Source organism: Pempheris klunzingeri, chromosome 3, assembly GCF_042242105.1.
Source record: "Pempheris klunzingeri isolate RE-2024b chromosome 3, fPemKlu1.hap1, whole genome shotgun sequence".
Taxonomy (NCBI): domain Eukaryota; kingdom Metazoa; phylum Chordata; class Actinopteri; order Acropomatiformes; family Pempheridae; genus Pempheris; species Pempheris klunzingeri.
In genome coordinates, this window is record NC_092014.1 from 9,889,216 (window position 1) to 9,905,048 (window position 15,833).

The window sequence follows — 15,833 nt, forward strand, 5'->3', positions numbered from 1 at the left end:
TAAATCTAGATATAGTGTTTAATAAGACACTTTCCTCGAGGAAACTTTGAATTTGGTGCACAGTTATATTTTTCATCAACTAGATGCATTATAAATAGCCTTATAAGGTTTTTGAACAGCACTTATGTGGGCATTTGGTACCCTTTCTGTCTCTACCCACTTTCTTTTAATGGATGATAAGACGCATCACCGGAGCTTTTGTTTCCCTATATTCACCTTTATTCTTCTATTCTGTTCACGATCCATTTAAATTGTCAAAAGCCTAACTGACTTGAACACATCAAACAGTTTTCTGTAGATGTCTTGACAATTAATGGATTTGACGTTTTAAGAATGATTAAGGAACTTGAGAATGTTTGTCCAGCAATTGAAATCATATACAGTTTTAATGCTCAGTTTGTACCTTTAAAAGCAAGAAAGATACAATTTGAATCATCTTTTAATGTCCTCACTTGTGGACAAATACATGCCTTTTGTTACATCACTGAAGATATCAGCAGAGCCTTCTTTGTTGTGCATATACTGTACTCCATCAACACTAACCTCGTGAGCATTGGTGCTGTCCTTTTAAATCTAACTACACAAGAGACACTCACATGATGTTCATAGTATTGTCGATTATAGTAGGGTTTAGAAGTCCATGTAACATAACAGCAAGTTCTATGCACCATCATCACCTCCACTGTGACAAACCATAGCCTGTGAAGATCTTCTGAATAGGCAAGAGATGCCTTTTTAGTAACAGTTGAGTAAAATCAACTAATAATCATCTAATAATGAAACTTTACCTTTTGAGATCTTGTACTGATGCTCAACAGTCTATGTAGAAAGGCTTAAAATAGATAAAGCACAACTTAACTTAAGAAGACAGAAACTTGTGGAGTAAGGATGGACATATGATATATTCTTCCACTTACTCCTCCCTCTTGTGGTGATAAATGTCATTACACAAGTATTAGTAGTAAGATAATTGATTACAAAAACTGTCTCAAACATGAGACTGTGCTGAAGGATTTATTTCTGCTTTGCATCTTGATGGCCAATAAACGCCCCTCGGGGCATCCACAACAGGTGTTAGTGGGACCAAAATGAAAATATGCTGTAAAGAACCACTGAATTGTAATAACAATCCAACTCAGGTGAGTTATTTGTTCCTTGAAAAGCACAGAATTGCATCTGACCCATTTTTTTATTTCTTAGAGCGCAATTTTTCAAAGAAATTTTTTCATTGTAATTATTCCCCTTCATCATCTTCCCCCACTTAGTCTTCCTCAGCTGACACTCTCATTTACCTTACAAGCTTTTCCTAGCATTGTTGTGGTTATTGTGGCCCTAAGTGAAATGCATTAGCGACTCCATCAGTGCTTAATGAGAATGCAAAAAAAACAACAAAAAATGATAACAAAGAGCTGAACAGTAGAGCCCTTACATATAGCTGCTGTGCTCCATCCCACTGAGTGCATACACATTTAGAAGCATAATTAGGCCTCTGTTATGTGTATCATTGGGATTATGCTACAGTGTAAATGGACCTGGAAATTTGGCATATAGCTTTGTCATGGAAGTATTCTTAATTTACTGATAAAATCATTGTCATGTGTTAAATATGTAATCTCATAAAGTTGCTGTATATGTGTGTGGTAATTATGTGTATATTTGGTAATTGTATCTGTGTTTTGCAGATTTTGGATCCCAGGACTGCTATGACATTCCTAGGTCATTCCCCTCTGACAAAAGCTGCTCATTTGACTTCAACGAAAGCTTCAACAGCTACTTTGTGAGTTTTGTTCCAAGGTTCACTGGTTTATAAGCTCATCAGTGCACTGCTGAGCTTTCAAGTATAGTAGCTGACAGTTTAAAGGGAAGTTTTTGTGTTATGACTGAGGGTGTCTTGACAGTCTTGATTGTTTACACTGTTAAGAGAGACATAATGTTGAAGTTCAGACAATACTCAGTACTCACTGCAAACACTGCATTCCCATCTCTGCCCCATGATGAAGAGTAGCATTATAGAGTAGAGATAAAAAATCCTAGGGTGGCAAGAAAAGCCATCTATATACACTGTAGCATTCTGTTTTTCTTTATTGCTGCCCAATAGGATATTGCACTACGAAATAAGCAATCCTGCCCCCAGCAGTGTAACTGGGCCGCTTCTAAATTTCTTTTTTTTCGAATGATACAAGGAAAGGGCGTACTCATAAAGAAAAACAGGCACCCCATTTCCCTCACTTTCCCTACTTATAGCATTTGTGCATGTACATAATACACAGCCAATACAGTGGCTGAAGTATTGATGGGTGACATTCAGACAAAACAGTTAAGTTATTAATTGGCTGCTGTTAGTCGTCAGGCTACTGCAGCAATGTTGGCACATAAGGTGACATTAATTCAGTTTATTTTGTATAGAACAGAGATTGATTGTTATTGTTATTATTTTTTTTCTGTCTATCTTGATTCAGATTCATCCTTATTATTCCTGCCAGCAGTTGTGAGTGTCTGTAACATTAAGGCCAGCAGTGCAGCTGGGTCACTGCTAGCCTGCGCTACCTGCTTCTGCAGCTTCTCAATTTCCTGGTGGTGTAACATTTGCTGGCTAGTATCAAAAACCACCTACATGTATGCTTTAATATTGGTAGTTTCTTTGACCTCGTCCTAGACTGATCTGCTTTTGTCATAAACAATATCCGACAAAACTGTGTTTGCAGATGACTGCTCAGTGTTTTGTCTGGTAATGGAGTGTTAGCCACCAACTATTTTGTAAAGACATTGTTGAACTCATTACGGTTCCCCTGTGACCTGAGTTTAGAGGCAGCCTCATACCAGCTGTGTCTTTTGTTTGTGAACACGTATGCTTTGTTACCCACAGAAAAACAAAGGAATGATGCCAGTGGGTAGCCAGTCCACAGAAGAGGTAGACCAGAACTATGTACCCATGAGTGCCAACTCCCCGTCACACCATCACTCAGGCAGCTTGACAGAGCCGATGCACGAACCCAACTATGTGCCCATGACCCCAAGCACCATGGAGTTCTCGTCCCTGGGAAAACAGGTCCCTCCACCTGCCCACATGGGCTTCCGCTCCAGCCCCAAGACCCCTCCTCGCAGGCCAATGCTCAGTGACTGCCAGCCCCCACCCGTGGACCGAAATCTCAAACCTGATCGCAAAGGTGAGTGCGCGAACGAGGTGTGCATGCATGTGTAGCGGTGACAGTGGCTCATCAATATTCTGTAGAGTTGTCAAGCTCTTGCTGCGGGGTTGATGTGTGCATTTATTGTTGCACTTAACGTCCTTCACTATGCTCGGTATTCACTAATGCAACAACTGACCAGGCTTTGCCTCACACGCTGCTATTCTCACACAGCTGGCTCATGGTCATAAAGCGAAAGTACAAAAATGTCATTGATTCAAACTATTCTCAAAGCAGCATTGCTCTTCGTCATGCTTAAGTTGCCATTATTAATGTGTGAAAATGTTTCCTCTCATTTTGTCTCCCTTGTTTTGTCTGGTGTGCTAATACCACCATATTCATCTGCGCCTGTCCTTGACTAGTTAATTTCACCTTTTGATGAATTAATTTAGTGCCTGCTACATCCTCTTACATCCAACACAATAAGCTCCTTGTCAAAAGCACTTTTGTCCCGAGCTCAAGAGGCCCTGTAGACCGTTTTGGAGGGGGCTGGTCCCTGTGCCATGGAGTGACCGAAGCGCGGAGTGGTCACCTCCATCCCCTTTGTTCCCGTCATCTGAATGGAGCTCATTGATGAAAGACCTAATAGCAAGGGGGAATCACAATCTAGGCAGATTGGAAGGCTGAGCAGTGGGGAAAGAGAGGAAGAGATTTGAAGGGTTTCAGGGAGACGGGGAGTCATCACAAAGGCAAACCAAAAGCCAGGGCTGTTATTGTCACCGACGAAAGTAGGACATGTTTTGCAGTTTTACATTTCACAGTAGGGAATCCTCCCATGCATGACTTGTGGTCTTGTTTTCTTGTGACCCTTGAGCAAGCCATCTCCAAATTCGGCATGCATCAACTCTGAACTAGTATGACTAAAAGTTATAAAAAGATTTTTATTTTATTACTCCAAATCTCCAGAACTAATAAAACTTGGATGCACAGTGACTCTACATTGTCATGAAAACTTGATGTTATTTTGGCTTTGGCGGCACATCAGTGGAGTGCTCCTAAATAAAATCATTAAATTTGACATGTTGAAGAGCTTGTGGTTTGCAGTGAATGCTCAGTGTAATTCATATTTAAGCCTATAGCTTAAGGCCTATGATCCAGTGGGCATAGAATAAAGTTTATGTTCTATCATTTCCAAGAAGGTATTGCCCCTTTTGTAATTTTGGCCCTGCCATCTTCACCATCTTAGGTTTTTTTTTTTGCCATCTATCACCTTTTTTCTCATTCATATTGTCCAGAAACCTTGATTTTCCCTTTTCTTTGTTGATTTAAATTTTTTTTCCTTCTCTCACTATTCGTCACAGCATCTTATTTGACTGTCTTCCCCATCTTTGTTTTTGTTTTATTAGTGTATACATCTATCATGTCTGCTTTGGCCATTTTTGGATACAGTTGAAGCATCTGCAAACCCACCTGATTTGCCTTCCTCTTCTGAAATTTTATGTGAGGCACTTTGTAATTGAGGATTTGAAAGGTGATATACAAATATAGGTTGTGAGTAAAGTTTATATCAGTCACTCAATCTTACTGCCCTATAGCACAGTTCTAGTGTGAATATTTGGTATTATATTCAGGCTGAAACCGTGGAAAAAAAAAAACGAGAGTAACATCACTTTTGAGAAGCACTGACATGAGGTATTCTTTAAACCAGAGTGTGGGTAAATACAGCTTTTAGATAAGTACAATATCACATGCTCCTTTGAATTTTTTTTTTTTTTGACACAATTCATTTCTTTATTTACCATGAGCCATGCAAAATTCGTCTGAACTAATTCAGCTCACTACCAGCTACATTTATCTTCTGTGCACTCCTCTCTCTGCTTTGGTTGTCTGAGCCGTGTACTGTGAAGGCTTTGGCATCTGCGGTCACAGCCAGCAAACAGCTTTTACTTTATTAACATTACATGTGATTCCACTGAAATGAATTATCTTACTTTGAGATTGTGGCACATTTAGGTTTTTGCTCTCTATCAGCGCTGCAGAGAAATGTTCTGCTCATTGCGTGTATGTTAAAGGAGCTACAGTATGTTCCCCCAGTCAGTAATTCACTCTGTTCTGCAGATTTGTATGTGCTCTTCTCAACATGACATGATTTCTCAGTGTACTCTAAGTGTTTATACACAGCTCATCGTGCATGCACAGCTGTGATGTCAGTCTTTGTGTGGGATGCCGTGGTGCATGGAGTGAGGTGCATGTTGGGCAGTATGGGTCTGCTGTTGTCATGACAATCATCCTCTTGATAACTGTGCTGCACAAAAAGGTGATTGGGTGTACGTGACGGTGTAGTTTTGTCGTCCAGGAGAGTCTCGTCTTTTGCTTTGCATGGCAGGGCAGTTGTAACCGTAGGGCTTAACTGTTGTAATCACCAATAAATGTATAATAAGCCAAGTCTTCTTTCACCAATCAGGTCAGAGTCCTAAAATAATAAGAGCAAAAGTTGTCGGTTTAGAGCGAACCGACTCTCAAACCGTAGGTGAATTCCCGAGGGGACGACGCAAGGGTAGGTACTCCACACTGAACTGCCATTGTGCATCTGAAAACTCTCCATTCTTTGAACTGTTCAAACTCTACTTTATCTCGACTCTTTGCATGCTGTAAGTAGTGCACTGTGGGATTTCTCCTGTTTCTTAGGCCTGTTGGTTCTATGAGAGATTAACTGTGTGCAAACCAGAATCAACCAGAATTAAACTGTACCTTAATACCTCTAGAGCTACCCAAATAGGTTTAAAAATATAACATGGGTGTCAGAGCTGCTGCGTTAATCCACTCTTATTATTTTAAATCCCAGCAGGAGGGGGATGAGTGTGCACTTCACGCATGGTGGATTTGACGTGATACAGTTTTGGAGCTCATGAACAGTCACAACATGCCTTTGAAAATATATTGTTATTACCACTTTACCTAAATACCCCCTCACTCTGATGTAACCACTTCTGTGCAGTCAACCAAATAACTTACTAACGTTTCTCTTCCCAACCATTTTTTGTGTGTTTTTGTTTCCTGTTTCACACAATGTGCTTCCAAAACACATACTCCGATGCCACAGCCATAACAGAATTACTGTCACAAAAACACTCACATGGCTCTGGAAAATGGTAGATAGCTCCTCAGGAGGAAATTGAACAATGATATCATCTAATGAAAGAAGAGGAGACTCACATAAATGACCATATCCACTCTCCTGCTCGTGTACATACAATATGCACCCGACAGTAGCTACCTTATGTTTTAGCATCAGCAATGTGCATTTATGATGAATATCTATTGTTAATGAGCTGCCATATTAGGCTCTGAAAACACAACTTTGTTTAAGATAGGTACTGCTAAATTCAGGTGACTTTTTCTTTTAAAATAAAAGCTGATAATGATGAGAAATGTTTGGGTTTTTTTAAATGTAGATTCATTGCACAGTTATTTGTTGCAGTCTTGAGCATTAGAAATTATTTCATGATTTATGAACACATAGGTTGACTAACTCCATATTATTTACATCCTTTCTGTGGGTGATCTTTGTCAGCCTCACATACATGTAGCCCAAGTACGTGTCTTAACCACTGACTGACTGGTGTGTGTACCTTGCTTCAGGAAGACCCGCTCCACTGGAGATCAAACCAGTACCAGAATGGGAGGAGCCCTGTACGCCTGTTCGCTCGCCCGTCACAAGATCATTTGCTCGGGAGTAAGTATCTAAAATGTTCTGCAGCATAGCTTTACATTTTGCTAACACCTAAGGGCCTGTTCACACTACTCTACTTTCCTTTTAGCCCTGTTTTTTTTTTTTTTTTAATTTTTTAGTCTGAAGTCATGTGGAGGAGGCCTTCTCAGAAGACGCACTGTCTTTTACCTCTTATTGGGAAGAGTGCTTTTCAAAGTTGAAGAAAAATTGTAACTTGTTTAGAGGAGCACAAGGCACAGGACAATAAAAATAAATAGCTGCAATTCATCTCCAGCAGACTAAAGCGGCTGATGTGGTTATGAAAACAATGTGCATTGTCCTACCTGCTTATTATTATTTTTTCTAAGGAAAAGGCTTATTTTGTGTGAACATTCCCTTTTGTAATGGGTACAATTAACTCAAGAAGTAGGCACTAACACTTCATGCATTACTGTAGTCACTTTCTGTGACCAAAGCAGCACTGCTCAAACAGACTGGTCTGGGATATGCTTCAGAGCTACATTTGTTGGCTTATCTGGGATGAGGTCTATTTCTGTGCTTAGTGCTGCAGGGACTCTTCTGGCTGCAGTGCTTTATAGCTGTGGCTGTTATGTCTGTTATATTATGTGCTCACCAGAGACTGTACTTGCCTGGAAGTCGGTGTGTAAACATTGTGAATGCTGCTCAGTCTCTCTAGGTTTCCAATGCCAACGAGACCCCCGTCAGTGCATAGTACGGCCTCCAGCACTGACTCCGAGGACTGTGATGACAATTATGTAGCCATGGTCTCTAATATGTCCACAGATGAACCAGTATGTAACACACACTATCTTCTGATACAAGAAGTTGCATGATTTCTATACTTCTCAAATCACAGATAATCAAAGCTACAGAATAAATGTGCTAAATGTCTAATTCGATTTTCATTGAGATGTGTTTTTTTGTGGTTGTTAAAACTATTTTATAGCATTATTATATATATATATATATATGTCAGTTTTCACAACAGATGCACCATAGATACAGTAGAGTTTATATGAGACAGACAAGTAATTGTTGTATAGACAGGATTAAAAAGTCACACTTCTAAGGCATATGTTAGTGTGGACAAATAACTGGTTGCCGCAGACGGACTCCTCGCCACTTCAACTCTTTTCTTTGCAGCTTCCTCTTGTCCTGCTGCTCTGCTTCCTTTATTCTCTATTTTTGTTCTTTTGCTTTTTCAGGTATTGTGTTCTTTAAAAAAAAAAAATGCTTGTTTTTTTCAGATCAGTACCCTGACTGTAGTTCAAAAGATCCCTTTGTGTTATTTGGGTGGAAACTGAACCAAGTTGAGATGTCATTCACCAACGCCTATGGAAACAGGCATGTTTGGCCCAGAATAATATTGGCTACATCAGCCGTACACTGATGAGATAGCATTTCTGTCTACAGGGATTCTTTCTCTTATAGTCTGGGTATCAGATTTACCATTTTCAATTTTTCTTGCTGTAAAAAAATTAACCTTTTCCAACATTTGTTTTGATGTTGCCTGCTGATGTCCTATTCTTTCATCACTCATGTTTATTTCTTTCCCCCTAGTTCCTCATTTCTCTGGCTTCATCCACTTTCTTTTTCCTGCATTTTTTTTCTTGACCATTCTGCTGTTCTCTTTTTTTTCCCTTTGTCACTACTTCCTTCTCACTCTGTGTAGAGAGGAGTCCTTCTACTGCACAGTCCCCATCACCCCTGTAAAGAGGGAGGTGGAGGAACTTGACATCATAGAGGAGGTGAGCAGGGTTGCCAGGTTAGACATGCATGGCCTGCCCTGTCAGAACACCAGAGGTTACCAGTTTCAGATGTTAGCTTTAGACCAGAAATTCAGCAAGTACATAGCACATACTGTGCTGTGCTGTTATCACTTCCCATCATCAGCTATTTAGTATGTCACCATTCTAGCTCTAATAACTCCACCCCACTTGTAGATAGAAATTAACCTATATATATATATATAGATCCTACGTGTGCCTTAGTGTTGTCACAATACCAGCATTTGACTTTTTGTATTAATACTAGAATATACTTATTCTTACAGTGTGAAGATAGCATAGCAAACTTTAATATTAACAATGACTGTAAAAAAATGGCAATGTGTGAAAATCAGAGATGGCCTCCAAAGTAATTTGTTCTTTGTTGGCCAGCTTTGAAGCAACAGGACTTTTGGCATGGCAGGTTTTGTGGATGCACCAGTTCGCTGATGTACCAAACCGTGTGTCTGGTCAGAAATGGGACCAGCAAGATGGAAAAATCTTTCTTATAATGAAATAGTGATTAATCTAAATGGCATCATAATTCAAAACTTTCTCAAGTTTTGATGACCAGTTTACATGGGCTGAGTATTGGACGCACAAATTCTGCGTCATCTATTGCAATCCTCTTTTCCAATCCATAAACCATCTGTACCTGTATGTGCACCCTCTGAATGTGGTGTTGAATGCAGTTTGGACTCACAGAACATGCTTTGTGAAAGTACCAACTTTCTGGTAAATGAAATATCAGTCAAAGCTCTCTCTTAGCAAATGTTGGTTATTGTGACAATGCTAGATTATATTAAAATATGAGCCATGTTTCACTGTGACTCTGCCTCAGTGCAACTCTTCTGTCAATAAAACCATCCTTCCTTGGCTTACGTAGAACACGAAGATTGGTGCACCCCTGACTGCAGATGGTGGGAGCAGCCCTATGGTGAAGCCAAAGGGAGATAAACAGGTGGAGTACCTGGATTTGGATCTTGACCCCGGCAAGTCTACCCCACCTAGGAAGGTAAGAATCGATCAACCCCCACATCCTGAGCCACGTGTTCACAATTTAGGGGAGGTCGTTTTACCGGAATATTAAAACTGACCTTTTGCGTGTTTATGCCCCTCAGATTAAAAGCAATGGAACTGGCATGGCAGTATCAGACGAGCGTGTTGACTACGTGGTTGTTGACCAGCAACGGACACAGGCCCTTAAGAGCACCCGGGAGGCCTGGAGCGATGGCCGCCAATCCACAGAGACAGACACCCCTTCCAAAGGACCCAAGTGACCATGGTGTCCCAAACGCCAACCCACCCTCCAAACCCCCAAACTGCCGGGCCTTTAACAGTAGTGTAGGCTGTGGTTTGTGAATTGGGACGGTCCGGCTGTCACGTTCCACCTCAGCAAGATTCTTAGTGTGCAGGGGCCAGTGGAGCTTCATAGACACTCAACTGTCTTTAGTTTACACTGCTGTCAGGCCTAGGACAGCACTGTGTGTACAGTTGTAGGAGGGGGTGTGAGCCAGGAATAAGCTGTATGCAGTATAAAAGTTGGTGGAATGACTGGACTCGTCTTCAGGATTTGACTTAAGCGGACTCACAAACTTTGAACATTCACTGCCTCCTACATCGGATCAGAGTTTTTTCGTTCTGTTGCTCACCTCGCAGTGGCCGGTGGGCTGATCCAGAGTTAACATTTCCTTAAATTATAATGCTGTTTGATGTTGTTTTGGAGTGTAAGTGAAATCACTTGATAACATGATCAGAATACTTTGTCAGTGCAACACTCTACTAGTTAGTATAGCTGGTTAACAGTGTTGATTTTTCAATTCCTCCTGTTTGAGCGGACTGAAGTTTCCACAGCCATTGTTCGCAGGTCAGTTTTACAATTCTTTACACCAAGTTCTGGCGGATGGCTGAAACTGACCTGATGACATGTGCCTAAGGTAGACTTTAAACCTGATCCCTAAGATAACCCAGTACGACAGAATATCAGAGTTTTATTACTTTTTCGTTTAATGCAAAGGCAGTTGAACTCGTTTATTTTGACATGTAACTAAGTGCTCAATTTAAGCTTTGGATTCACTCAAAGTTTAATCCACTGAACATGATTTGATTTCCATTTACCTTGTACATGGAGATGCTTCAGTCTGTTATAATGGAAGTGCAAAGACTGTACAAAAGTGTTATGTATATAAACAGGAAAAGTGTCCTTTATTTGTATGGAATATCCAGTGTGTTCGACTCGAAGGTATGTGGATTCTGCAGGGTAGAATCCTGTGCCTGTCTTCGGTGGTATCAGACTTGTGATTAATGAATGAATTACTGTGAGTTTTTCAAAGAACATGGCAGGTTTTCTATAAGTTATGCAAAGGTATCAAACTTAGGCTAGAGAGAGAGAAAATCAGGTACTCTTTATAAATGCATACTAATACAACTATCCATTTCTAATTTATTTCTCAAGTTATTTCATCAGGTGGATGTCGTGTCCACTTTTAGCTCAGTATTCTTGATTCTTATGGAGAAACATTCGCTAAAGTCTGTTAAAATGCTTAGTTTGACAAGCGGCAGTCAATTAGTGTCACAAGTTCTTTGATATTCCTCATCTCTCTCTCCTCTTAGGTTTAATTTATTTCAAATTGAACTGGCATACAGTTTTGGGAAATCGACTGCCTCATGTAGTCAACTTGATACATCTTTTATAGACAGTGAAAAAGTCCCTATGTCTGCATAGATACGTGCTTTACTAACCTGTGAACTCTCACTCAGAAGTCCCAAGCATGTGCTACCACAAGGTAAAAATCATTGCTGTACATATTTTGCCATCAATTAGATTAACATGTATCATTTGAAAAACGTGCCTACTAAGTCATCATTCTACTTCACTCTTTCCTTATTGCAGTCTCTTTGTGATATGGTCTGCAAAGCTGAAGTTGCTTTATCTTTTTTAATGAATCGACAGAAAATGTAAATTTTAAAAGTGGACTAAATAAAAATCCAGCCTCTTATGCATGCGTTGTCTTTCTTCAGTATGGTTTCCAGTATGATTGGAAAGTCAAGTTGGAAAAGAGAAGATGAAGGAATAGAAGAGGAATTAAAATAAAAGCACGATTCGGTCCTGTGCATGGTGAGTGTTGTCGTTGTCTTTCTTTTCAACCACAATCGGATTGGAAAATTGATACCATTCTGCACTTATGCAGGCTTGCTTGCATCTTTAATCCCTACCCCTCTGTCAAATTGAGGGTTTTGATGGATAGTTGAATAGTTTTTACAAGAAGGTTTTCAAGACACTTTGAGTAATTGTAGCCTGCGAGTATGATCTTATTATTATATTTACGGATCAAACAACCTTGTAACACTAATCCAATCATGGCAATGTCCATGTCTTGAATCACCTAATTTCACTCAACTGGACGGAACATAGGCACCATCTGGACATTTCTGGTCTCTCTTAAGAAACAACTTGAACTTAAGTATTCGACAGCTACACAGTAAATATTTTTTGAACATCTCAAACCAAACAAAGACAGTTTCATGAATGTGATCCATTATCTTTTTATTTTTGTACAAAGCAAGACAAATATAAAAATATAGTGTCAAGGAAAATTAGATCACTAAAAATTTAATTTGGAGACACACCATAATTATTATTTGTCTTATATATAATCATATCAACTTGTAAAACTGATAAACTGATCATGTATGTCAGATTGATAAAAGACCGTCATGGACTACTATGTCACTTCCGGTTGCCATGTTTGTTTAATTAGCAACGAGGTCTGAACTTCCTGACCAGGTGTAAAATTTCAGAAATTAAGTTACAAATTCCAGCAAGTACATTATTTTTTAATTTCGTGTTGCGCTTGTATAGAAGTTTCTGCAACTGCCTTCAAAACAGTGTAAGTGTTTTCAACTATTTTTGGCGAGTTTCGTTAGCATTGTTTAATTAGCTAGCTCATTAAGACGACACCTGTCTGTGAGATGCCTAGCGTTAGCTAACACTCCCTTCACCACTCTGTTAGCCAACATTTATACAGACGTCAGACAAAGTCAGCCCCTGTCATCATTCAGTCTTATTACACAGGTTTGGTTATTAAGATTAAAGGTCGGTATTTTATAATTAACGTCTCTAATTAGCTAATTTAACGCTAAGGAGCATCAGGTTCAGGTGGGTGACTCGACAAGCTGGCAAACAATGAACAAATTCAAGATCTTGATCTTGGAAATAGTTTCTAGGTTGACAAAATCCTCTTAACTCAAAGATTAACTAAATGTCTCCATTATGTCGGCGCACACCCTCCATCCACAGAGGAAGGCTGCAAGATGTAGTGAAAAGCCTCAGAGACACACTTTTTTTGTTTAAAAGTGTGTGAATGGATTCATAGTAAACTTTCCAGGTGCAGCAGTGTTTGTCCCTCCAGTGTAAATATATGCTGCTGCCAAAGGGATCAGTAAACTGCAGGAGTTTCCATCCACTTTTTATCCTATTGTTTATTGTTTAGCATTATTTATTTGCTTGCAAGGAGAATCTGGTGTATTGTCACCCTTGGCCTTACTTTTCCTGGTTTTTGTTTTCATTTTAAAGCATTATGTAGCTCTTTTTTTTTTTTCTTGGGAGAGATGCCCCCAAACCAAAATCTCAGAATAGCAATTTAAAGCATGAGTCACCTTGCAGGGGAGCCCAAACCTTTCAGTCCTATGCTGTCCTTGTTTTGACTCATCTGAGCACTAGATGGAGCTGTTGTTTGAAGAAGTGTGTGGCTCTCCTGTGCTCTGCATGCTTTCCATTTGCCCACACCCCTTTCAGTGCAGTCACTTCTCCTGACGTCCTCTGTCTGTGGATCTGCAGTGCTGTGGCAGCTTCAGTCACATTCGCAGTTTCCTCACCAGGATCCTTGCTGGCCAAGGTGCTTTTCTCCCGGATCGCTGCAGCGAGGCTCTGGACCATCAGGGGCCTTGGGGAAAATATGAGCTTGTAATTTAACTCGGATGTCCGTTATGTGGCAGTTTTTAACACTGTGCGAGCAAATTCAAGAGTTTTTCGCCAAACCCACAGTATCTAAAGGTCGTGGTTCGCTTTTGCAGGGACTCTTCAAGAGGTCAATTTGGTGTTAAAACATTATATACTCTTTTTGTTCTTTTTTGTTTTATTTGTTCAACCAAGGCTTAAAATGCCTCTTAGTGAGCTTCCTAAAGCACTAAATTTCAACACATTTATACTAATCAGTGTGTCACAATGTGCTGCAGTTATTTGGACGTAACATCCTTCAAATATAATAAATGTTTTTGCAAAACGCACGGTTCAAGATCAAGTTCTCAGTTGTCGTATGTGCAGCAATTTCAGTGAAGCAGTTGTCGGCAATGCATCAAAACTCAGGGTCCCTCCTACAACTCTCATAGGTGTATGTATAGAAGATTTAAAAAAAAAAAAAAAAAAGTCACCCAAGTGAAATCTAATTAGAAATGTAATAATACTCTCTTTAGAAGATAAATAGGGGTTAGCAACAGCTGTACTTAAAGGAGTTAAGTAATTATCTTTTTTTTTTTTCATATATCACAAAAAAAAAAACAGCAATCTGATGGGGGATCTGAGAGTCCTTGCATCTCTTTGAGAGTTTATGGCATGAAAATGTTCACACAAACTCAGGTGCGCATGAGAGTGCAACTATACGTGGTTTGTAGACGATATCTTTTCATTCTGCCGTGTCTGATAAGAGTCGAGAGAGCACTAATGTATAATTCCCTCAGCTGTCTAATTATCATAGATTTATAGATTCAGTACAGGCCTCTAGTTTACTCAAAAGCAACATATGGGCCGACTGGCTTCACAGTCACATTTAATCCCATAAATCTGTAATACCCCACAACACGAGACCCGCTCCATCCCACACAAGGCTGTCTTTCTTTGCACTGGCTGTATATATAACCTTTAATCTTTCAGCATATAACCTAATTAAAAGTCATACTGGGATTTTAATTGCTACTGTGACTTAGAGCAGATTGTAAACTGTTGCCATCGTATGGTTTCATGCTTTGTTGAAATGGAATTAAATTTTCACGTCACACTGTCAGACGCGCCTGATGGGATGACAAGTCAACATATGGCAGATGACAGGCTTTGACTCATTTTCTTTTTAAATTGCTGCTTTTTCAGTGTTCATGTGAGCGGCTGGTTTGCATGCTTGATGTGTGAGGAGTAGATTACTGATAATGTCGTCATCTAGGTCTCTTCCAGACTTCATTTCAGTTTGTACTTGACCATGGGGACCTGAAGAACATCTCCCAATCTGCGAACATGCTTTCAAATTCTTTTATATACAATGCTTTCTGATAGAATTATATTGCGTCTTATAGTTATGATTCACTTCTTTCTTAACTCTCCTTGCTCGAGCAACTCTCTCAGCATTAGATGAGAAACAATAACCTGCATTTAAAAGATAGCCGTCTGAGGTTATGTTTTTAGATCTTGTTAAGCATATGCAAATGTATTACAACACACACAGCATTTTATGGTTTAGTTAAAAGCTGCAAGCTGTCTTGAGAAAAATACCTCAATGACTGTCTGTGTGTCATAACGAGGGACTGTTTGAAATTAAACTTGAGCCTGCTCTGTTTGTTTACACGCATGCTTCTACCTACACAGTCGTAGCTGTGCGATGGTGCAGCCCTGGGAGCCTCTATGCAGCGTCTCTTTGGCAGTGTGTGAGTAATGGAGCAGGGAGAGAGTCTCTAGCTTCTTAACGGGGCCGGCAGAATAATTATGAGGTGAGCGGAGTGGCGGTTCCTGGGCAGCAGGCGACCTGTGAGCTTTATTGGGCCCAGCTTGTCCTGTTGGACCTGTGCCTGGACTGATGGGAGCAGTCTTGTGGGGCCAGTCACTGAGGTAACTCCTGTGTGGTTGTGGCCCAAATGTGGGTGGTAACAATAACGTAGTAGCCACGTATGACATCTCCAAACCAATTAAAGTAACTGTAGCCGTGGCTCATAACGCTACAACATGTCTGGTTAATTAACGCCATTAGTATGAGTGAAAAGTCAGCATTATAGACTTCAGTAAATTATGCAGACGCGTGTCATATTAATGGAGAACACACTACAAGTCTTGAAAATGAGCATTCCTCAGGAGACATGTTTGCCCTAGTACGCATCATTGGGCTTGCGGTGCAATTAATTGATGGGGTTGTGGCAGCTGCACGTGTCCTCCGCTGGATGCAC

At 40.1% G+C, this 15,833-nt stretch overlaps 1 protein-coding gene across 4 annotated transcripts in view; it reads left to right on the forward strand.

Annotated features, from left to right (window-relative positions):
* The window catches only part of gab1 (GRB2-associated binding protein 1), a 53,628-nt gene extending 42,002 nt beyond the window's left edge, over positions 1–11,626 (forward strand). For 3 of the 4 annotated variants that reach the window (XM_070856458.1, XM_070856459.1, XM_070856460.1), the window contains 7 exons: positions 1,683–1,777; positions 2,867–3,167; positions 5,593–5,685; positions 6,771–6,864; positions 7,529–7,652; positions 9,514–9,642; positions 9,749–11,626. In XM_070856458.1, coding sequence (XP_070712559.1) covers positions 1,683–1,777; positions 2,867–3,167; positions 5,593–5,685; positions 6,771–6,864; positions 7,529–7,652; positions 9,514–9,642; positions 9,749–9,907 — 995 coding nt within the window. In that variant the 3' untranslated portion in view covers positions 9,908–11,626. The remainder of the gene's footprint in view (positions 1–1,682; positions 1,778–2,866; positions 3,168–5,592; positions 5,686–6,770; positions 6,865–7,528; positions 7,653–9,513; positions 9,643–9,748) is intronic. The other variant, XM_070856461.1, reaches the window with a different exon arrangement.
* Positions 11,627–15,833: the final 4,207 nt, after the last annotated feature.